This window comes from Callorhinchus milii, unplaced genomic scaffold (assembly GCF_018977255.1).
Source record: "Callorhinchus milii isolate IMCB2004 unplaced genomic scaffold, IMCB_Cmil_1.0 Scaffold2, whole genome shotgun sequence".
Lineage (NCBI taxonomy): Eukaryota > Metazoa > Chordata > Chondrichthyes > Chimaeriformes > Callorhinchidae > Callorhinchus > Callorhinchus milii.
Window position 1 is genome coordinate 4,337,131 of NW_024704743.1, and position 23,009 is coordinate 4,360,139.

The following is a 23,009-nucleotide window of genomic DNA, read 5'->3' on the forward strand; positions in this document are numbered from 1 at the left end:
CGAGTTTTCAGGATGTTTATTGCACGTTTCGGAAGGAAAATGTCAAGAATGCATAACCTACCCACGTTAGAAATAAAATTGCTTTATAATGAAGTGCCATTTTACAGGCCCCCAACTGCAACATCGATACAAAGCTCTTAAGCGGCCACATGGTCTTTCTCCAGTAATCACACAATTTAGTCAATTCACTAAATATTCCATCTGATGGTGAAAACACAAATTATTTTTCATATGGATTGTGCTTTCTTGTAAGAGTCGGATGATATTTCACAATGTTTTTCAAAAATTGTTCAATTTAAACCAAAAGTAGAACATTCTTTCCATCAGTTTGCTTATTAAAATACAAAGTGTTGCACTGCACGTCTGAAAGACATTAGGAGGAGGAAATGATAGAAAGACAATGACAAAAGAAAGGCAAATGTCCAGTAAACTCTGGATAATCTTCCATCCTATGCCGTCACAGGATAGGGCTGGAGGCTTCTGCAAGACGCCACCTTATAGGACGGGTTATCCGATCAATTTTGCAAGTACTTAAGAATTTCTAGAGCGTGACGAGTTAGCAGAGCGACAAGTAAAGTGGAGGGATATTTGACAGCACGGCCACTTCAGTGGTAGTGGCAAGTTAAGCCAGGGTCGAGTTATGAAGACTTTGCAAATGTAACATTTAAACAAAATTTAAATTGTAACCCGGAACAACCTGTGAAGGATATATAACTTGGCAAATTATCTAATTATAAAAATTGTCGCGACGTGCACCTGGCAAACAAGTGTAAAAGCTGTGTTCGTTCACTGAACACAGAAGGAACCTGAAATCATTGCACATTGCATTCAAGTTGTCCGAAGGCAGTGTCGAAAATATCAAATGGCTGTCAAGGGAATACTCGGTAGCATTAGGCACTTTTTCACATCAAGATTCTACCCAAAGCTCCCGTAAAACTGCAATGCACACTTTCAAATGGCCTTTTAAAATCCTGGAAGACATAAACTTATCCAGGCAATGAATTATCTTTTGTATTTAGGACCCAGACTCAACAACGCGATAACATTTTGTCATTTTAATCACAGGATATTCCGAAACTCTTCAATTATTTTTCATGATGGATTACAATTAAAGAAGTCCCGTAACCTGGAGTACCATATATTATTTATCTTCTATCCTTTTTACCCATCTTGCTCTTGCCAGCAAAGAGATGCTTTGGTTTAAGATCGAAAACGTGTCTGTCAGCCTCTCCCTTCTTGCCCAGACGATTCATACCCTGCTGGGAGTTCTTCATCATCCTCTTAACCTTTTTCAACATCTAGACGGGGGGAAAAAAGTATTATTTTTAATAAAAAGGAATGTAATGTTCTAAGAAGGCAAAACTATGGGGAAAAATAATTGGAATTTCATTCCAATACAATGCAGACCATTGCAAAACAGAAAGCCGTGTCCCTCAGAGGTAAGAATCACCTGGACCAGTTTATCTGGAGGATTGATGGCCAGAACACTGGAAGAAACATGCTTCTCTCTTCAAATAGTGTAACGGTATCTTTAATGCCGAGCGAAACAAGCAAATGGGATCTTCATCCAAAAGCCGACAATTTCTGACAATGCAGCACTCCTCTGGTAAAGCACCGGAGTGTCAGCATAGACTACGAGCTCAAGCCCTGATGTGGGGCTGGAACCCACAGTCTTCTGACCCACGGCGAGAGTGTTCCCGTAAGCAAAGCTTAACACAACAATTGAGATGAACCAGTAATCTCGCTTTGTCTGTATGAGGCAGCAATGTCGCTTGAGAAACATTTCATGGCTGGTAAAGCCGTAGACGATTATAAAACTATGAGCCATACAGAACGGTAAGATCTCAGGCTGCTCGGGCTGTCATGAGTTTGTTGATCTGCGCTGAGAAAAGAGAGGGGGGGGTGGGGGCAAAAATTAAGTCACGGTCCCTACTTGACCTCAGTGGAACGTGAATGTGCGTAGGCAGGCGAGGGCAGGTTCAAGCTCCACGACAAGGTAGTTAAATTGAGTTCACGGTTATTCTACAGTGAGGATCGCAGCATAAGGTTAACAGCTCCAGAACAAGTTTAGCAAACGTTCGGTTGTGGCCTTTATTCTCAAATCGATCTAATCACCTGAGGTTCATTAACGGCGCAGCGTTCAAAAACAAAGCGACGAATTGCACTGCAAAACGTGAACTTTAACTGTAAAGTTAAAGGTGGGAAACAAACCTTCTCGTCGCGCACGCCAGAAAGATCACGCGGCGTGCGGGAATTGCTGCGACTGCGTGTTACCGAGGTTGGCGGCTGAGATTCGTCACGTTTACGCTTTCTGGTGATACTCCTCGATCGTCTAGCCAGCTGTGCATAGTGTGTCTAGACAAGAGTGCAGCGGTCAAACAGCGGTTACATAACACACAGCAAACTACATTGTTAATACACTTCTGATATCACTATTATTTTACCTCCGAACGATGAGGAAAAAAAATTAAATGTGCAAATAAAAGTGAAAACACTTTAAAGTATTAATACAATACCGGTCGGTGTGCATAAGATATTTCCGAAGTCGAACATTAACAGCCCAAAGACAACCAATGTGAGAAACGTCCCCAACCAAGGAGATTTACTTCTTTTAACATTCATCTCCCAACACAGAAAAGCAAGCATTGGACTTAAAATGGGGTCCATTTAAAAGATGCAATATGGATTGCCTCAAGAACATTTTCAGTTTACCCATTCCGTTTATCAATGGCTGTGAGGCAAAATTGCGACTGACCCAATACATCCAAGTGTTTCAAAAGATTCACTGCAGAAAGAGACCAAGGAATCTTCAGCACAGAAGACCATTGTCAATTGCTACCGGTTATCCTTTTTATTAATCCTATTTTCCAGCTATTTTTCCTAAATGACTTAATATTTTTACTTTTCAAGTTCAGTTCAGTTCCCCTTTGAATGATCCCACCAAATCTACTCAAATCTCCACTGCTCCGGATCCCCTCTTCTATACCCCTCTATTTTTGTTGCTTTCCTTCCCATTATATATATATAATATATAAATATATATGAATGACATGGTATACTTGCTTTTAGATTCAATATCCAATTAATAAATAGATGCCAGAGTATTTATAAGCAGATGACTATTTATTAGTCTTAATATTAAGATATAATTCATATCTTAATTTACTAATTGGAGTCATCAATGTGATGGAGAACCCATATGGTATACAAGGACACTGCTATGGGGACTCTCATACAAAGCGTAGCCCCCACATCCCTGCTTTTGAAATGAACGGTTTAACCTTTGTAAGCCACTATTTTCTGAAAAGAAACCAACCAACCAAAAAAAAAAACTTACTTCATCTTTACTTTCCATATCCAGACCAAGAGAACTCATCTCCTTCTCCAACGTTTTTCGTTCAACCTGTGAAAATAATTAAACATTATAAAGGGATATTTTTCGGTGATATTTTAATGACAGAAAATCATTCATTGGAAGTTTAAAAAAAAACGTTGTCCTCCCCGATCCCATCTCATTCATTCTAGGGATTAATATCAATCGGTCTTCTGTTGGGAAGTGAATGTTTATGGGTCAGAGGGATGTTCTGTGCGCTATAGCACGGTCCTCCGATCTCCAGTATGAATCTAGACAATAATTCTGATACAAAATTTGTGATCTCACACACGAAGTGCCACAGTAGAAACATTTCAAATGGGTTTAAGTCTTCACAGAGTAGGTTACATTCTGTGTGTCCTGTGCTCTATTTGTCTGACCGCAAAAGGACTAAGTCTGAAATTATGTGTTTGGCCTTTAAAACACACACACGTGTATATTTGCAGCTGATTAATCAGAAGGTTTCCACCAAGAAGGAAGATTTGTATCATAAGGTCATTTGGAATCAATGTAGAAGTCGCTTCAAGGTGGGAAACTACATGTAATAATTCACAGACGGAATTTTAAAAAAAAGAAAATGATGAAAGCAAATCCCATGGCTTCAATAAGCCAGCATTTTAGAGTTAAAATACACGTGAACTTGCCTTTTTAGCAGTTCTGGGCATTTTGGGACCCTTCTTAGTTTGTTTCTCTCTGGAAAGCAGAATTCGCATTTTCTTCTTCTCTCTGATCTTACTGGCCAACTTCCGGATGTCTTTCATCTCGTCGTCATCGCTCTCAGAATCGGAATCGTATTCACCAGCAGCTTCCTTGAGTCCTTCTTCTTTTTCCAGCTCTTGAAGTTTCTGAAAAGGGCATTTAGAAAGTTTGATAATTGCTTTGGTGACAAGAAGAGGAAAAAAAAGAAATGTCTTGCAGTCAAAAATCACACAACTATTGTCCTGAATTCAGGCCTTTATCAATGAACTACTAAAGGACAGCAGATTCAGTCCAAACTAAAATCTGGAAGGCAAATACTTCTATATTTCTTCTTCGTGGAGTCCTGTAGCTCAGTGGTTAGAGCACTCGCTTTGCAAGTGAGAGACCTGAGTTCAATTCCAGGCAGAGGGCGAAACCTTGGGCAAGTTTCCTTACTCCACACAGAGCCTAATAATAATCCCTCCAAAACCAAAAACAATAATAAATTGGTCATTTTCAATCTACGACTGTTTGTGGGACATTGCTGTGCGCAATTGGCTGCCGCGTTCGCCCACAAATATAGTCAATTCACTTTACAGTGTGTTCTGTGAAGTGCTTTGGGACGTCCTCCCGACATGAATTGCGCTATATCAAATGCAAGGATTATATTGTGAAATATTCTCCAATCACTATAAATTTATCCAAACTACAAAAGGTTTGCCACTTTATAATTACCGCTAGTCCCTTGTTGATTTTCAACTTCAAAAACAAAACTAATCCATCACAACGTTACAAACTATGTGCAACTCACCTTCATAATGAGAGGGTCAATGTAGTCAGCTACATTGTGACCTTCCCATATTTCTGGAATCCTATCTTGCTTCTCGAATTCATTCATCAAATCCCAATATTCTGAGAGAATGAAGAAACAATGGGTTAATGAAAATCACAACAAGCATATAAAAGGTAGCACGTGTTAAATCAAATCTTTTTTTTAAAAAAAACCTCAGAATAGAAAATTCTTTCATCTCCCAATACTGACATCACACTTTACATGACCGACTGTTTGTGGGGACGCCGCTGTGCGCAATTGGCTGCCGCGTTTCTCCTACAAATATACGGTCAATTCACTTGACAGTCTATTCTGTGAAGCGCTTTGAGACGTCGAGAAGACGTGAAAAGCGCTATATCGAATGCAAGGATTATTATTTATTATTATTTTACAATGTAAGAAACCCAAAGGAAAATAATGTCCCTAAATTTAAGAAACCCATTAATGAAAATAACATATCATTTGCTTCTGAATTTTATCACAGCAACTCGCATTTAATCTCGAGCCCTTCACCCGGGGTAACGCCTTGGAGAGCCAACACATTGGCGGTCAACATTCACAATACTAGTTATCATTCTTGTTACAGAACTTAAGTGTTGAAATGACTCAAAGCAATTCATAGGTAAGTATTGGACGTGTTCACGGTGGAAAGGAGAAGACTGAGAGGCGACGTGATTGCTGTCTGTAAGATTCTAACGTGGCAAGACAATATAGATCATGAGAGGCTGTTTCAACTTGTCCAGAATAGTAAAACCAGAGGACACGGCCTGCGATTGAAGTGGGGGGAAATTCAGAACCAATCTACGCAAACACTATTTCAGTGAGCGAATAGAGAACCTGTGGAACAGGCTCCCTGGGGAGACAGACGGCTGGAGCAGGAGGTGTTGATTCTTTCAAACACAGATTCGATAGTTTTCTTTTAGGAAACAACATTACGGGGTATCGTACGTGGGTAGTGCACCTTCCGCCAGGAAGGTGGGAGGCGAACTAGATGGGGAGCTTGGTCTTTTTTCGTCTCGCATTTCTTATGTTCTTATTGAAATGTAAAATTCCATTTGCAGCGGCCAATTTGAGTACAGCAGTGTTACAAAGTGGATGATCAGTTTCATGTTGACGATTGCTGGCCACCACACCAGGAAAACCTATCCTTTTTTGAACAGCTTCATAGGATCTTTAAAGTTCACCTGGACAGGCAGATGGAACCCAGTCTAATGCCTCGTCGGAAAGACAGCGCGTCGGACAACTCAACACTCCCCCAGCATTGCACTGGAGTGTTGCTTTAATCTATAAACTCAACTTCCCAAGATAGGACTTGAACCCACAACTCTCTTGACTCAGAAGCAAGAGTGCTACGAACAGAGCCTCGCTGACAAATGTATTTTATTTAAAGAGTGGGCCAATAATGTATAACTATGTAAAACAAAAGAGAGAAACAAGTAAATAAGACATTTCAGCTCATTTGATATCATCCTTCCAACAATGCAATATGGAGCTGCCGAGGGAGGATCGTTGTGGGAAACATTGTGGAGAAGCAACCGAACACCAGGGTCATTTGCTCCCATGAAGGTATCAGTACGTTGGGAGCTTTACGTCATTGTTTATTCCTTTTCAAAACAAGTGCCGAGCCAGGCAAACGAGTTACCAAGTCACATTTGGTAAAATCCCATTGGTAGTTTGTTTTTGAGATGTGGAGCCACTGGACGCGTGTAACGCATTATAATGAATAGGTGGACATAGACAGTCTCCAAAATGCCCATTTGAGAAATAAGCTCAATGTATTATAACTCGGGTTAGTTGAAATCGATTTTTATTTTTCTCATTTGTGATAGATAAAATCAATGTTTATTTCAATCAATCTTGTTGTCACTCATGTCATGTCCTCCACACGTGCACAAGGCACAGGAAATCGTGTCTGTGGCAACCCACCTAACTGGAAGGCAGTCATTTTTGTTGTTAAAAAATTAATCCAAAATTTAAATCAACGAAAATTTAGGCATTCACTACAGAATGCAGATGCAACTCTTCACAGGATATCCTGCAAAGTGTATCGGAACAGCCTCCTGATGTGAAAATATCTTATATCAAATATAAGGATTGTTATATTCTGTTAATATTGGACTCCAGAACCATCAGAAAAAATGACAAGTAGCAAGTGTTTATCGATTTCCACCAAACCTAATAATAACACAAATCTTAAAAGAGGACACAAATTACAACTCAGAGAAAGCAATAGGAACAAGAGCGAGCAAGAAATCTCCTTTACCCTCCCTTGCCCAATTTTTCAGAATAACTACAATTGCTCTTCCTAACGGTCATGTTCTAAAAAAAATTCACTTTCCCTCATAATTAATTGAAAGATTTTGCCACTGTACATTAACTTCTTTAGACAGCGTAACTACTTAATTGATCATTTACCTCCTGGCTGTTAAGTGGGATCTTGGCTGTCCCAAATGCCTACAGAAATAGGCACTATGCGTGAGAATATTCATGAAGCACTCAGGAGACGTCTCGCTGTAACAAAAGTGCTATAAAATTGCAAGTTCTTTCTTACTTTTCAAATTGCTTTTGAGAACCTTAATGGCAATGCTTCAGTTTAAAAGCTGCTGCAACTGTTGGCTTCGCACAAAATAAAAAATATGCTCTACTTACTCTGAAGGTCAAGGACATAATCATCGCCCAGCTCCAATTCCAAATCTCGCTCCTGTCAAAGAAATGCACTCGTATAAAATGAATAATTCAACAGATTTAGTTCATCTTTTTTTGAAAAAAAAGAAACATTCAGAACTGCACTAACCGTTTTGCGCTTTGGTGCATCAGTCTCCATTTTCCTGCGTGTTGATGCTCCTTCGGGGATGTAGGGCGTCCTCTCCTAAACCAGCAAAACCAAGACAAAACTTCAAAATGTTAACGCAAGATTAACCAGACGTTGCAGCATTGCGCAAGTCTGCAAAATGGCCGTATACAGACCGACTCCGTTACAATCAGCAAGCCCACTTGTGAACTGTGGATTAGGAACGTGTTTTCTGGCTTCCTGCACCGACCGACCCCAGCCACAGGAACATAGTTGGCAGGTGCAGGAGTCCAGTGGTGACACAGCAGCCACCACAAACACTCACGATGAGGGTTGCTTCCCTGAACACGTACGAAGCAATATCGTCGACAACCTAACAAGGTGAATTTTACCCACGGTAGCCAGGATCTCCGGAGAAATTAATTAGCTCCCTCTTTTCGAATATTGCCTTCGGAACTTTCAACATTCCCCGAGAACCAAACGGGCGGATGGGGCCTCAGTTTAACGTCTCGTCCAAAGGACAAGACTTAAAAAAAAAAAAAGCAGCACTCGCGCAGCAGTGTGCTGAAGCCACGACTATGAGTTTCAAAGTCGCGATGTGGGGCTTGAACCCACAACCGCCGGAATAGAAGCGAGAGTGTGACCCACCAGGTTGGCCTGACACACACTTGGATGAAGTATAAGAACACTGCATCGTACGCATGTGTGTGTGTGGGGCGGGGGGGTGGAGGGGATAGATAAAGATAGTCATTGCCATTTAATCAGATGGGGTGGAAGGCAAGAGAGGAATTGTCTGTCACATTTCTAGACTGCTTTTACATGACAATATGACACGTCTCAACACTGCTTTAGTCAGAGGACATCCATTTTCCTCGAGCTGAATTACAGGCAGAAAGGACGACTTAAAATACTTCAAAATCTCGTCATTGTGAAAAAAGGCAGTCAATCTGGATTCCAAGTTGCTCAGTCCAAGTTACTATCAGTACAAAACCATAAGCGTTTCCATCGTATAGGTTTTGTCACTTAACCGACCGAACCAAGCCAATTCGGACATTGTTTTTTCACTGTTTCAGGTGAAGACTTATCATAATGTCGAGAATGCAACGCTAAACTTACCCTGTCATCTCTCTTTGATGGGATTGCGAGATGGAGTCTGTTCAGCACATCATGTACCTTCTTGCCTTTCATTTTTGAATCGACGCGATGAATAAGCAATGTATCGCAGGCCTAAGAAGAAGAGGTTTTTTTTTAAAAATATCGAAGTCATACACTTTTAGAAATGCTATCCTGTGGTCAAGGTTAGTCACATTTTGGGCAAACATTATGGCATCATAAATTGGGAGATGGTTTACTCAGGTTGTTTGAATATGACAAGTCTCATCATGCAAAGAATTGAAGATTAACTGTTGCAATTAAGTTCTTTTTTTTACCACTCTTCATTTGTATTTTTAAATTCTCTATCCTTCGTTAAAATGCAGTAATTTGGTCACTCCTCAACCCACTTTAACAGCAAAGCAAAATTAGATAGCAAGTCTTTGGATCAAAGACGTTAAAAAAAGTAAATCCAATACATCAAATACTATTCTAAAATATTATTATGTAATAGTAATTCTTATATTTGTTATAGCGCCTCATCATGTCATTGAGACGTCTCAAAGCATTTCACAGAATATACTGTAAAATGACTATTTAAACTTTGCGGCTGAAATTCAAGGTTGAATTAAACCTAGTTAGAAAACTATACCTCGGTTTTCACTTTGATGACTCCTTCCTCTGTCAGAGTACTTGTTTCTTTTATTGCGACTCCATCAGCTGTTAAGTCTGCAAAGATTTTCTGTAGGAACAACAGATTAGCTGCTATTATAGTTCAAAAATTGAAATAATTCAGATTGGGCAGTGAAATATGACACCAAAAAAGCCCTTCTAAATCTAAATTGCAAGAGAAGTCAATCATAAGTCAAATTCCAATGCAAGTGTTTCTTCCCACCCTTTATTTAATAAGACAAGGCTAATTCTTCCCACCTGTTAGGAAAAATCTAATACACTCTCTGTAGAACTGCTCTGCTGCCCAAAAATGAGGTCAGTGAATTTGCCAATAATTACACACGTAGTAATGACTACTTTAAACAAGCAGTTTGGGAGATGAAGTAATAATAAAAATATTATTGCCCTGAATCTCATACACACTCAGGTACATTCAGAACCATAAGCAAGAACTAACGTTGCTAATCCAAAATGAGCTCATTCGTATTAGGAGCACATTTTTTTTTTAAAAAAAAGCAGGAATTGACATTTATAGTTGCTTGAAAACTGGAAGTTTTCAAGGAAGGGGCCAGAGAGGGCACGATCACCACATCAGATAAAGATGAGAAGATCCACCTATCAGTCAGCTCACACGAGGACCAACAAAAGAGATGAGAAGAACAATTGTTTTTACAAAAGAGGGTTGGAATGTGAAATAACTTCCCACAAGTGGCTCGTGAAACAGAGCCCATACTGATAAACAGTCGAGGAAAAATACTAAAAAGATATGATCCAAGAACAGGGGAATAGGATTAGAGTTGGCAGTTTAAGTGGAGGTAACCAGCATAAGCCCAGACAGAATGGGCCAAACTCTCCTGTTCTGTAAACCTTCCATTATCAATCTGTAATAATTGAGGAAATGTTTTTGTTATTCGAAAAAATAAGCATAAATTAAGGAAATGCACCTGCGTGATACCAACTGTTGGATAAGACCTTTAACGTTTTATCCAATTCTCTCCAGTAGTGTTTTAGCACCAAGTTAATAATAAGTAAATGCTGAAACTTTCAACTTTGATCAGCCAATTTTGGAAAACACTGACCTGATGCTCTTCAGAAAGTTCATCTATCTTCTTCACATCACATTTGTTTGCAACAATAATCAGAGGCTGCGACAAAAAAAAATTATAATTACATTCCAATTTCTTTCTTACAAAAAACTAAAAATTATATTTTACAAGTCCATCATTTATCCAAACATTGTTGAAAAGCAAAAAAGGGGGAAAAAAATATTACAAATGAACATTATAATCGAGATTCCACTGTATTGCACAGAATGTGTTCCATACAGAAGTGCAAAACCCACCTGTACTGTGTCTTGCTATAATAACATTGTGGCTTAATAATAATAATAATCCTTGCATTTGATATAGCGCCTTATCACGTCTTCGAGACGTCTCAAAGAAGAAAAATCAGATAACGTTTCACGTTCGCATAGTTGTTTTCACTTTCATACAAATCTTTCACGTAAATGGGTTTAAACCATGAGTGATTTGAATGAACAAAAGATAGCAGCTTTCATGAGGTGAAGTTTAAAACATGTAATAAACAAACGTGTGAACCAATATCAAAAGACCTAGATTCGATCTTTATGGAATCGAGCAGTGGGTAATCTGCTGAGTTGAGAGACAGAAAGAAAGTTGAGGAACTGTTTTCCACGAATGGAAAATAATGGGGGCCCCAATTATGTGGAGTTTCTATTTTAGCATCAATACTAAGGTAATTTGACATTCCAAAGTTAGAATGAGTACCAACTGTCTGATTTGGCTCTTCAGGTCCATGCACTAATGATCAGCTACGATTCTCCAATAAGATAGCCTTCGTCTACTTGCACAATCGCCATATGCGCACCAGAAGTAATTGTTAAAAGAACTGGCAAGAATTTCCACCTTCTCTTAATTAGAGAACGGAATTCTCTTTACAAAAGAAGAATAAAGAAACTGAATATAAAGAATAAAGGAACTGCTTTGACACAAGGCTGTCAATTGCACAGATTAATGAGTGGCATAGCAAACGACACTGATTTCGGAAGAAGTGGAATCTATGTACTGAACCGCACTTGAATGTTTCTACCAAAGATTTAATTGTCCATCAGATTTGCAAAGTTGTTTGTTGTAATGCCACTTAATATATTGATTTTTAGCTTTGTTTGTATTCAGTACAGATGTAGCAAATGAATTATGGATTAGGTTAACATAATCACATTTATTTATTTACTTATAATTGTGGCATTCCATAGGAATTAGCAGCAGAGTGCTAAATCATGTCCTTACTAATGCTGGGTTTCGACTGGACTTGTGGTTTTAATGTTAGGGCAAGCATTTAGTTTGCCATCAGGAAAAGGCCAGCATTAAATCTCGCTTTGAACCAAATGTGGTGCCATCTGTGTGAAACCCACTTCAACACTCGCCATTGAAAACAACTTTGACATTCTGGTGTTATCAAATGCAGGGATTATTAGCTTTCTATTGCTATTTATTGAAGGAGGCAATCGTCCTGTTAGCTCTTCCAAACTGAGCGGAAGACCAGATCTTCAATCAAAGACCAGCAGGTGACCGAGTGCATGCAGGTTGAGCTCTGCCTCCTATCAAAGGCAATGAAACCAAAGCTTGCTGTTCCCATCACTGCAAGATTTCTGTCACCATTTAACCTCACCCTTCCAATCGTCCCCAAAGGCATCAATGCACGTGGTGTCCCAATCAATCACCTAAACACACATTTATCTTTATGTGTAAGGCCGGACTGAATGCTGGAAGGCTAACATACAAAATACTTAAAAGCTATTTCCCAATGGCAGTCGAGGTTGTTACAGCTTAACTGAAGGTTATCATCGCAAAATAAATCATTGCGAAATAAAGACCCCACCTTGTTAGCAAAAAGTGGTCTGATGTTGTTGAAGAGTTCCAGCTGTTCCTCCACGGTGTGGCCACATTGCTCAGAGACATCCATCATATACAGAACAGCGGCACGGAGATGCGCCAATGCGGTGATAGCCTGCATCTCGATGGTATTCCGTTCTTCCAAAGGGTGATCCAAGATACCTGGAGTATCCACTACCTAAACCAGCACAAGAGGTAGTACTGCATTGTATGCTTTTTTTTTTATTTCCAGGGTAAAGTAATTACAACAAGGAGCATGTAGGTGATAGATCCCCTACAAGAACTTAGAACAGAATAATAGAATCAAAGAATATTACAGCACAGAAGGAGGCCATTCGGCCCATCGTGCCTGTGCTGGCTCTTTGGAAGAGCTATCTAAACAGTCCCACCAACCCCCACCTGCTCTTTGCCCTTATCCTTGCAATTTTTTCTTTTTTATTGAATCTGTTTCCACCATCCGTTCAGGCAGTGCATTCCAGACCGCAACAACTCTCTGTGTAAAAAAAATTTTTCTCACCTCCCTTCTGGTTCTTTTGCCAATTATCTTAAATCTATGTGCCTTGGTTACTGACTCACCTGCCGGTGGAAACAATTTCTCCCTATCTACTCTATCATACCCCTCATAATGTGGAACACCTCTATTAAATCTCCCCTTAACCGTCTCTGCTCTAGGGAGAACAATCCCAGCTTCTCCAGACTCTCCACATAACTACAGTCCCTCATCCCTGGAACCATTTTGATAAATCTACTCTGCACCCTATTTAAGGCCTTGATATCTTTCCCACAGCGTGGTGCCTAGAATTGGACACAATACTCCAGCTGAAGCCTAACCAGCGGAACTTCCTTGCTTTTGTACTCAATGTCTCTATTTATAAACCAAAGGACCCCATATGATTTTTTTTATTCAAACAACTCTATCAACCTATACTGCCACCTTCAAAGACCTGCGTATGTGAAACCCCAGGTCTCTCCTCCTGTACCACCTTTAAAACTGTACTGCTTATTTGTATTGCCTCTCCTCATTCTTCCTCTCAAAATGCATCACTTCACACTTCTCTGCAATAAACTTCATCTGCCATGTGTCTGCCCATTTCACCAGTCTCTTGCAGTCTGCTACCATCTGTTTACCACATTCCCAAGTTTTGTGTTTATCTGCAAACTTAAAATATCGCTCTCTATTCCCAATAATTCTTGCATTTGATACAGCGCCTTATCGTGTCTTTGAGACGTCTCAAAGCACTTCACAGAATATACAATAAATTTTAATTGACTGCATATTTTGTAGGCCAAACACGGCAGCCAATTGCTCACAGCAGTGTCCCACATCAATCGTGGATTGAGTGACCAAATTATTATTTATTTATTGGTAGGGAATATTAACCCCGGAAAAGCGATCTGCTAATCGACTAACAACCAGGTTCCTACTTACTGCTAGGTAATCAGAGGCGTGTGGAGTAAACAAACTTGCCCAGTGTTTCGCGCTGCCGGGAAGCGAGGCAAGTACTCTAACCACTAAACTACAGGACTCCTACCCCAATCCAAGTCATTCACATATATCATAAAAGGGCAATTTGTAAAGTTTAACACAAAATTTGTGATAAAAAAACAAGAATGTGTAAAAGAAAAGTAAAACTAACCTGCCAGCGCAGGTATTTGTAATCCATATGTCCCACGAACAGCGACTTTGTAGTAAAGGCATAAGGCTGCACTTCAACATCCGCTCGAGTTATCTGAAAATAAAAAATAATTTAATACATCTTTAATACACAGAAAAAAATTGTTTGTAGAAAAATGTGTTGTTGCAATTTAATAAAATGTTGCAATAACACGTTATCTTGAGGTACTTTTTAAAAATGTCTCAGGGTTTCAGTGATGCTGTCCCTTCTATCTCAAATCACGCTGTGGCAATTCCAGTGTTAATCATCAAACTTAGAAATACCCCTCATCTTTGCACATATTCTGAATATAACAGCAAAGATTTAGAGTCCAGACACATCCATTACCTTTACATCTTGCCCATGTGTTGTGATTACAATGGATTATCTCGCCAATATGAAGTTTTGAACCCTATACAAGTATTCTTATAATACACCTTAACTATAACTTGTAACAAAAATCAAAGTACGATCAAAATAACATCAATCTCTATTAAAAGTGAAGTTCGGAAATCCAGAAAGCGTATTCCCTTCAATTACTTTGGCAGGAATATGACTCATTCTTCATAATAGGCTAAATTAGCAAAAATAGATACGGATGCAGTGAAAGTACAGAAAAGGTTGATTCTACAATTTTTGTCAAGAGAAATAATATTTTTGTCAGTTTCAGCAGTGACAAAAAGTCATTTTCAGTGTTCAATTTAGTACTTAAGCCTTCTGGAGAGGAATTGCCAATTCTGGCTGGGCAAATATTTTAGGTGCCTATTTCAATTTTAGTCATTTAGGCTATCGAAGTCAGAAAAATCACATGAATTAAAAAAAAAACTAAACTCTGACTTCAAATGGAAAACCTTTAAAAGGAGTGAATTCTGCTTCAGATTTGTCAAGAGAAGCAGTAAATCATTACTCAAATTCAATCGAGCTGAAGAACACGCATGTCGGAGAAATTCACTTCAACATTATATGCTGTGATAGCTTTGCTCATATATGAACACAAGAATTGGCAGACAAAAAAAATCAAGGGCCATCCAGTTCGCCTTCCACCACCGCTGGCAATCGAATGCACGTGTCATGTCCCAAACTATATACTGTACACCGTGATATTATTTCCTGAAAAAATCTATCTAATTTGATTTGGAAAGAATCAACATTTTCTGCTTCCATCATATACATTGTACAAGCACTCAAAAGTCTGTGTGCTGTCCTTATGAGTACGTTTCCACTGTAAATGCAATTTGTTCAATCAAAAGAGTTGGATGAGGCGTTGCTTGCTTGTCGGCCTCCCCAACTCCCCCCTCCACAGGCTGCAGATCATCCAGAACTCTGCAGCCCGGGTCCGCTCTCGCACCAGGCCCTGTGACCCCTATCAACCCCATCCTCACCCGACTCCACTGGCTTCCCATCACACAGAGGATACGGTTCAAGATCCCACCATTGGCGGGCCGGCCTTCTGCCACTCTGCCCCCACCCTCTGGAACTCCACCCCGCAGTCCCTCTGCCTCGTCCCCTCCCGTGCCTCCTTCAAGACCCATCTCAAGATCCTTCTCTTTGACCATGCCTTTGATCACCCTCCTTTCCCCCCTGCCCTCCATCCTCTCCAATCCCGACCCCCAACTCGGGTCCAAAACATTGACTGTCCTATACAAATGCGCTATACAAATGGAAGTTTTGTGTATGTGCGTCACCTCATAACCACAACAACAAAATTACAAGTACTATGAATGATTGTTGCGAGTTAATTGCTTTATTCCCACCGCCTTGGGACGCCCTTCCGACGTGAAAGGCGCTACACAGATATGTTGTTGGTCGTTGTTACTTTTAAAACTAAAAAGGGCAACTTGGGCAAAAAAAAATTAGAAAACGGTTCACATACCTTGTTGATGAAGCTGGATTTTCCAACATTAGGATACCCACAGAGTAAGAGAGTTCTTGTGTTGGGGTCAATAGATGGCAGACGAGAAAGATGTTGCCGTACTGAAAGAAAAATAAGTGAGCTTCAATATTGAGGGTTCAACCGACCATTCACTTGTGCAGAACATGACAACTGATCTTTCCCTCACTCAGTGTTTTATCAGTACACTTTTTAGCCCCTGGATGGGGGACAGTTGTTCCGTGATCAAGAGCAACAACATTCCCCAATTCCCCACCCACCCACTTCCTGGCCCTGGACCTCAAAGGTAACTATCGTATCCCAACCGAGATCTTGTAACAACAGTGTAATCAAACCTGCAACCTTCTTTCTTACTGATGCACTGGATAATACCTTTACTCACTAAGCCATTGGAGGAGCCTTTAAATTCCATTTCTTTTTACTCGCTCCACCTTTTGGTGAGTCACAGGCCATCACATATTTAAATTAACCCGATCTCAGCTCCTAATGTCACAAGGAAATATGTAAAAGCCACCTATAGTTCATTCATACCCCTCTCCCTGCTGTGTAATAATAATAATCCTTGCACTATGTCATCAAAACATCACAAGCACTTTACGGGATTTATTGTAAAGTGTAACGACTCCATTTTCTGGACAAACATGGCAGCCAATTTGTGCACTGCATCGCCCACAAATATTTATGAAATTAATGACCAATTTTATCAGGGGGATTATTAGCCAGGAGAAACATCCGGAGAAACTCCCGTCACTTTTCAGAAAGTGCCATTGAATCTTTAATATGCACTTAAATAGGAAGTCTGCACCCAAAACCTTACTCAGAAGTGACAGTGATAGTCATATCAACGTTATAGAAACGTTTTCTGAAAAAAATAACATTTGCGCTTTCGTAAAGAGGTTTTATCAAACTTTGATACTTGCCTTGTTCTAAATACTCCAAACTCTGCTTCTGACGCTTGAGAATGGTACACATACGCCCCAGCGCTGCACGTTTCAACTGTTTGCAACGGTACAGAGAATCGCCATACTTCATCAGACGGGTATAATCCTTACCAACGCTACAGTTAAAAATGAAGAGAGTCTGCTTAGATATCATTCAATTTGTGAGCCACAGGATGGTGTTGAAATTATGTCAGTCATTGATAGGAATAATATTTAAAGTACAATAAACTCAGCATACATTTCTTAGATACGTTTACAGCACAAGAGGAAGCCAGTCAGTCCACTGGGCCAATGGTGCAGCTAGTTCTTCACAGAAGCTACCTGCTCCAATCATATTCCTCTGTTCTGGCCCCAAAGACCAATTTTACTTACAAATTTATCCAATTGCCCTCAAGATGCTGTTGTGGACTTGGCTTCAACAGCTCTCTGTGGTGCGGCACTCCACATTCTAACAGCTTCCATTGGTACAACCTCATTTTACTCATTCCTAAATACAATGAATGTGTACAGCAGGAAACCCACAACGGCTTCCATTGTTTTCACGGAAATATACAATTTGTCAAGCCATAAATTCGTAATGTCTAAATCTACCAATTTTTACGATTCCCTCCCTGAGTTTTCTTCACCTTCTCCACAGCCAGCAATAACACACTGAACTCGGTTCGAAGTTTTCAGGTTCTCCTGGTAAGAACACTCCATCGCCAGTGATATAATTCGACAAACAGAACTTGTCGTTTCTTGTATTCTCATTGTGAATTTTAAAAGACAAAGAAAAAAATGCTTTCATTGTGTGAAGAGAAGTGAATCTTACTTGTCAATGAGGTTCTTGGCAATGTTGATCTGCCCTAACGCCAGCTTGTAGTGATCTTTGTCATACAGCACATTCATTAAATCAGCATAAAAAGGGTGGATATCCTTTTTTAAAAAAAAGACAAAACAAGTCATTTTTAAACAACAATTCTTCTCTTTGAACCTTTTGTTTTAAAAAAAGTAAGAATGACATAACCAAATCGTAGCAAGGTGTTATACTGTCAGTTTAACAGGTCAAAGGTAAGGTCTCATGACAAATTATTCATTAGATTGTTGTTGATAATGTAGCGAAAGATATTTAACGCTCAACTTTCCAAATTATAAAAAAAAAAGACCATTTTATCCTCAAATTACTCAACCACTCTTTTATTTAAAAAAAAATCATCTACAAGGGTTTGGGGTCTCTCAAGTAAAGAAAATGTTACAGAACAATCCAAGACCCAAAATAGATCAATGAAATATCTAATAAAACATGCGCAAATACATAATACAGGGTGGCCTTGTTAGAAATGTGCCATGGTTGAACATAGGTTTCTGGACACCTAGTTTCTGGTTCTGATGAGCCAACTTCCCATGGCTAAAAAAAAAGGCCAACTACATGGCAGTTAAGACAGTTGCTGAGATCACTGGAGCTATGCATGGCACGCAACCTGCCAACCCAGAAGTGAACCATTTTTTCGTGCTTCATTATAATGCAGACTCTCAGTGACTGGATGCAGCCAACAGCATCGTAACAGCCTTACGGTACGTCAATGAACCAGTGCTTCAAACGGAATTGCAGCAGTGAAGATAATAGCTAATTTTACAAGGTAGGAAGCAATAAGTAACTTACATCCAGTTTAGGGAAATCAGTTATAATCTGAGTGAGACGATCATGATAGTTTTGTTGAGTGAATTTAATTTTTCGCATATAAAAGTGGCGAATGCGGTTAATCTGATAATTTTTGTGAATCACAGTTGGGGTTTTCCGCTGGGTCTTCGATAATGTCAGGTCAATGAAGTCCTTAAAAAAAAAACATACAAATGAATCGGTTATTGCATATAGAATAAAAACTAAAGAGCATCGTGTCAGAACTATGGTACTTTACATCTCAACAAGATCCTGCAGAGGCATACATTTTAAAACATCCTGCAGGTTAAACAAAAACCTATCATGCTGTCATCAACTGATCCGATTCTACCGTTTATATCTGAAGAGAGGTACAAATAAACTGAACCTCAATACGTTTAGAATTCGTCAGCTCAACAAGAGGAACAGACACAATCTCTGAAAAGGAAAGGTGAGCAAAGATGAAGACGCAAATTTAACAAATAATAATAATAATAACCCTTGCATTTGATATAGCGCTTTTCACGTCGGGAGGACGTCCCAAAGCGCTTCACAGAACACACTGTAAAGTGAATTGACTGTATATTTGTGGGCGAACGCGGCAGCCAATTGCGCACAGCAATGTCCCACAAACAGTCGTAGATTGAAAATGACCAATTTATTATTGTTTTTTTTTAACCTAGAACGTGTTGAAAATGCTGATAGATACACGATTGGTAACCCCGCAGACTGAACTGTAGTCTACTTACAATGTCGAGAAACAATTTATTGTTTCTAAAATGCCACAATGATATAATATTGTGCAACAGCGTAAAAAAAAAAGTAATATTACGAAATAGAGCAGATTTCTAATAGGTGAGGTAGTGGCTTCGTGGTTTTTCTCCTTGGCTTTGGTTTGAGAGGATAATCTAATGATTGCCCTGTAGCTCAGGGTTAGCGCACTCGCCTCACAAACGAAGGACCTGGGTTTGATTCCCGGGCGGGGAGAAACGTTGGGTAAGTTTCCTTACTCCACTCGCCTCTGTTTACCGAGCAGTAAGTAGGTAACCAGTTGTTTAGTCGATTGGCGGATCGCTTTTCCGGGGGCAATAGCTTCCACAGAAAAATAATAATAATAAATTGGTCGCTTCAACCCACGACCGTTTGCGGGACTCTGCCGTGCGGAATCGGCCGCCACGTTTTGCCCACAAAACATGCAGTCGATTCGCTTCACGGCATATCCCGTGGAGCGCTTTGAGACGCCTCGAAGACGCGATAAGGCGCTGTATCAAACGTGAGGATCGTTATTGTGACACCGACCCTCAATTACTGCTCGACGTGCCATTGCATTGATTTTGCGACGGCGACGACGACGGCGGGTAAGGACGTTATTGATCGTTAGCCACACGTTACGAGTCACCAAAACACTGCAGCCTTTTGCCCCTCCGATCTTACAGCTCTGTTGAAACTTTGCGCCGCAGAAAGCGTGAGATCCGAACTCGTAAAGACCACCCCCTTTTGGATATGAAAGCAACACTCCCCTGCACCCCCTCCCTTCCCCTCTACCCCCACCCCCTCCCTCTCTCCCCCCCCCCCCCCCCCACAACCCTGTGCGTTTATAACTCGTAGCGTTCTGTCCGCAATTTTCCCACATGGCGGAAATCCCCGGTGGGGCTCGGAGTTCAGGCACCGACACAGCGAGAAAGCAACCGCCGGGGAGGGGGGGGTGTGAAGCCAGTTTTAATTTAGAGCCCCACAAACTCGAGAAGCTTCCTGGAAATTACAGCGATGACAACAACAACAACAACAAAATTACGTTTACAGACATTTAATACACAGAAAGACCACCACCACCACCACCACCCCTTCTCTCCTCACCCCTCTCGCCCCCACCAACCCACTCTCTACCCCCCCCCCCGACCGCTCTCGTCCCCTTCCCCCACCAACCCCTCTCTCTCTCCCCTAAGTCCTCTCCTCCTCCTCTCCCTTACCTCCCCGCCCGCCCCTACACCTCCACTCTCCCATACCCCCCTTCACCCCCACAGTCCCCCTTCACCCCCACCCCCCCCCCACAGTCCCTCTCCCAGCCCCCCCCCTCTCTCTCCCCCACACCCCTCTCCCACCCCCCTCTCCCCCCCACAACCCCCCCCTCTCCCCCCACAGCCCTCTCCCCCCCACACACCCCCTCTCTCCCCCACACACCCCTCTCCCCCACACCCTCTCTCCCCCCACACACCCCCCCACCCTCTCCCCCCACACCCCTCCCCCACAGCCCTTCCCCCACACCCCTCTCCCCCCACACACCCCTCTCCCACAGCCCTCTCCCCCCCACACCCCCCCTCTCCCCCACACCCCTCTCCCCCACAGCCCTCTTCTCCCCCCCACACACCCCCTCTCTTCCCCCACACCCCCTCCCCCACAGCCCTCCCCCCACAGCCCTCTCCCCCCCCACACACCCCCCTCTCCCCCCCAGCGCCGGTACCTTGGCGGTCGGCACTACGGTGATCTTCTTGAAGTTGTACAGCGCCGCCATGGCCACGCGCTCCCGGGCAGCAGCGGAGAGAGGAGCCGCACCACGTGGGACGCGCCAACGAGGCGACCGGAAAGGGCAAGAGGAGACGCCCGCGCGGACCTCCAGACCTCAGCGCCCTCTGCCGGTCAGCCTCCCACCCACAGGCTGGCACCCGGCGCCGGGTTGGGCGACTTCACGCCCAATTGGGCGGTTTTTAATAATTCCCCTCCTCCCCAAAAAAAAACTGGCACAAGTGAAACATTTTTTCCTGATTTCGTTTTTATTTTTTTTTAATTTTAAAATTCATTTGAAAAAACCTTCAAGAAAACCCCCCAAAAACCCTCTGTTCGCTCTCGGTTTCCGAAGCGCTGACCTAAATTGGCCGCTCCGCTCTCCCCGCGGGAGGCGTATTGGGCTACTTTTGGGCTGATGTTTGGTTTAGGGGGGGATTTTGGGGGTGTGGGGTGGTGGTGGTGGGTGGGGGGGGGGGGGGAGTGGGGTCTACAATTAACTCCTGGCAACCTTGACCGGAGGAGGAAGAGGAGGAGGAGGAGGAAGAGTGGGGAGGGAAAAGAAGAAATGTTCCCTTGATGGGGTGGGATGCGGGTGGGAGTGGGGGTGGGGGGTGACGTCAAATCCCACCACCGCTCCGTGCTCCAAGACAAGACGCTGTTCCACCTGAACGCTTTCGTTGCTGTTTCCCGCGTCGGAATGGAGCCCACCCTCGGTGGCGGTCTCGGTAATCCAGTTCCTGGGCCAGGAGGGTGTGCGGTATTCCAAGGCACTGCTCGCGACCGCACCGCCCGTGCGCTGGGTTTCCATACAAATACAGTCTCAAGCCCACGGCACATCTGGTCTTTCCTCTGCGTCAAACTCCACTGGGTTCAGTGCTTCGAGACCCTACCCAACTCGAAGGGCTCCGTATGAATGCCAAGATGCTGTTGCTTGGTTTCCATAAGACGTAGGAGCAGGAGTAGGCCATTCGGCCCCTCGAGCCTGCCCCGCCATTTAGTAAGATTATGGCTTATCTTCTAACCTAATTCCATTTACCCGCCCTATCCCCATATTCCTTAATGCCTGTCATTTGGCCCATCATGTCCGTGCTGGCTGTGTTGGGGGACTCCTGGAGTCTAAAGCAGCATAACTTGCCATTACCACTGTCTGGAAAGCTTTCCTGCTGATTGTCCAGCGAGGACCACCCTACCTGTTAGGGCTTTGGTTTGCAGGGCTAAAGGGAGCTAAGCCGGGCAGGTACCAGTACTGCAGGGCACTGTTGATCACCGCACAGCCGGCCTGGCTCATCAGCAGGACTTGTAAGAGCAGATCAGTCATAAGGGGGAGGAACTCTTCCCTCTCAGCTCTTGTTAACGCTGCAAGCCACAGGGAAGATGACCCTTGCTGGACAAGCGGTGGGAAGCTTGCCAGACAGTGCTCTCAAACACACAACTACTGTGTGAAATGCTTTGAAAAATTTGGAAGAATTGACAAGGCGCTACATCACATAGAAGAATTAGTATTATCTATTTATGTGCCTGGACAGCGAATAATAATAATCCTGGCATCTGATATAGTGCCATAATAGTGAGCAGTAGTCGTGGTGGTAGTGGGAGAGATGCATTATAATGCCTAAAAATAATCCTTGCATTTGACATAGCTCCTTACTATGTCGGTGAGATGTCTTAAACCGCTTCGCAGGATATATTGCTGCAAACGACAACAAGCATCTATAATTTTAAAATACAATCAATTCACTTTACAGTATATTCTGTGTAGCGCCTTGAGACGTCTCGAAGACGTGATGAGGCGCTGTATCAGATGCAAGCCTCGGAGCGCTTAGCAGTGGCGGAGCCTGACGTCGAGCTGGTGGGTGAGGGGGCGGGGGAGGGAGGAGGTGACCGTAAGCAAGGTCGAAGAGGAAGGGACAAGTGGTGTGTTTGTGCGTTCGCTTGCGTGCATCCAGTCTGCGAAGAGCAAGTTACAGCTAAGTCGGGCGCAGTCGTCACCAAAGCCTCCGACGCAACCAACAATGGACGGTAACC

The 23,009-nt window shown here is 42.2% G+C and overlaps 1 protein-coding gene across 1 annotated transcript; it reads right to left on the bottom strand.

Moving 5' to 3' along the window:
* Positions 1-66: 66 nt before the first annotated feature.
* gtpbp4 (GTP binding protein 4) lies at positions 67-21,042 on the bottom strand. Its single transcript, XM_007901199.2, has 17 exons — positions 20,941-21,042; positions 18,483-18,653; positions 17,652-17,755; positions 16,820-16,956; positions 15,882-15,982; positions 13,991-14,083; positions 12,340-12,531; positions 10,518-10,583; positions 9,419-9,508; positions 8,791-8,901; positions 7,678-7,752; positions 7,533-7,584; positions 4,863-4,963; positions 4,018-4,218; positions 3,338-3,403; positions 2,212-2,355; positions 67-1,298 (listed from the first exon to the last, which is right to left on the bottom strand). Exons 1-17 carry the CDS (start codon positions 20,989-20,991, stop codon positions 1,146-1,148), a joined length of 1,908 nt encoding a protein of 635 aa, XP_007899390.1. The 5' UTR covers positions 20,992-21,042; the 3' UTR covers positions 67-1,145.
* Positions 21,043-23,009: the final 1,967 nt, after the last annotated feature.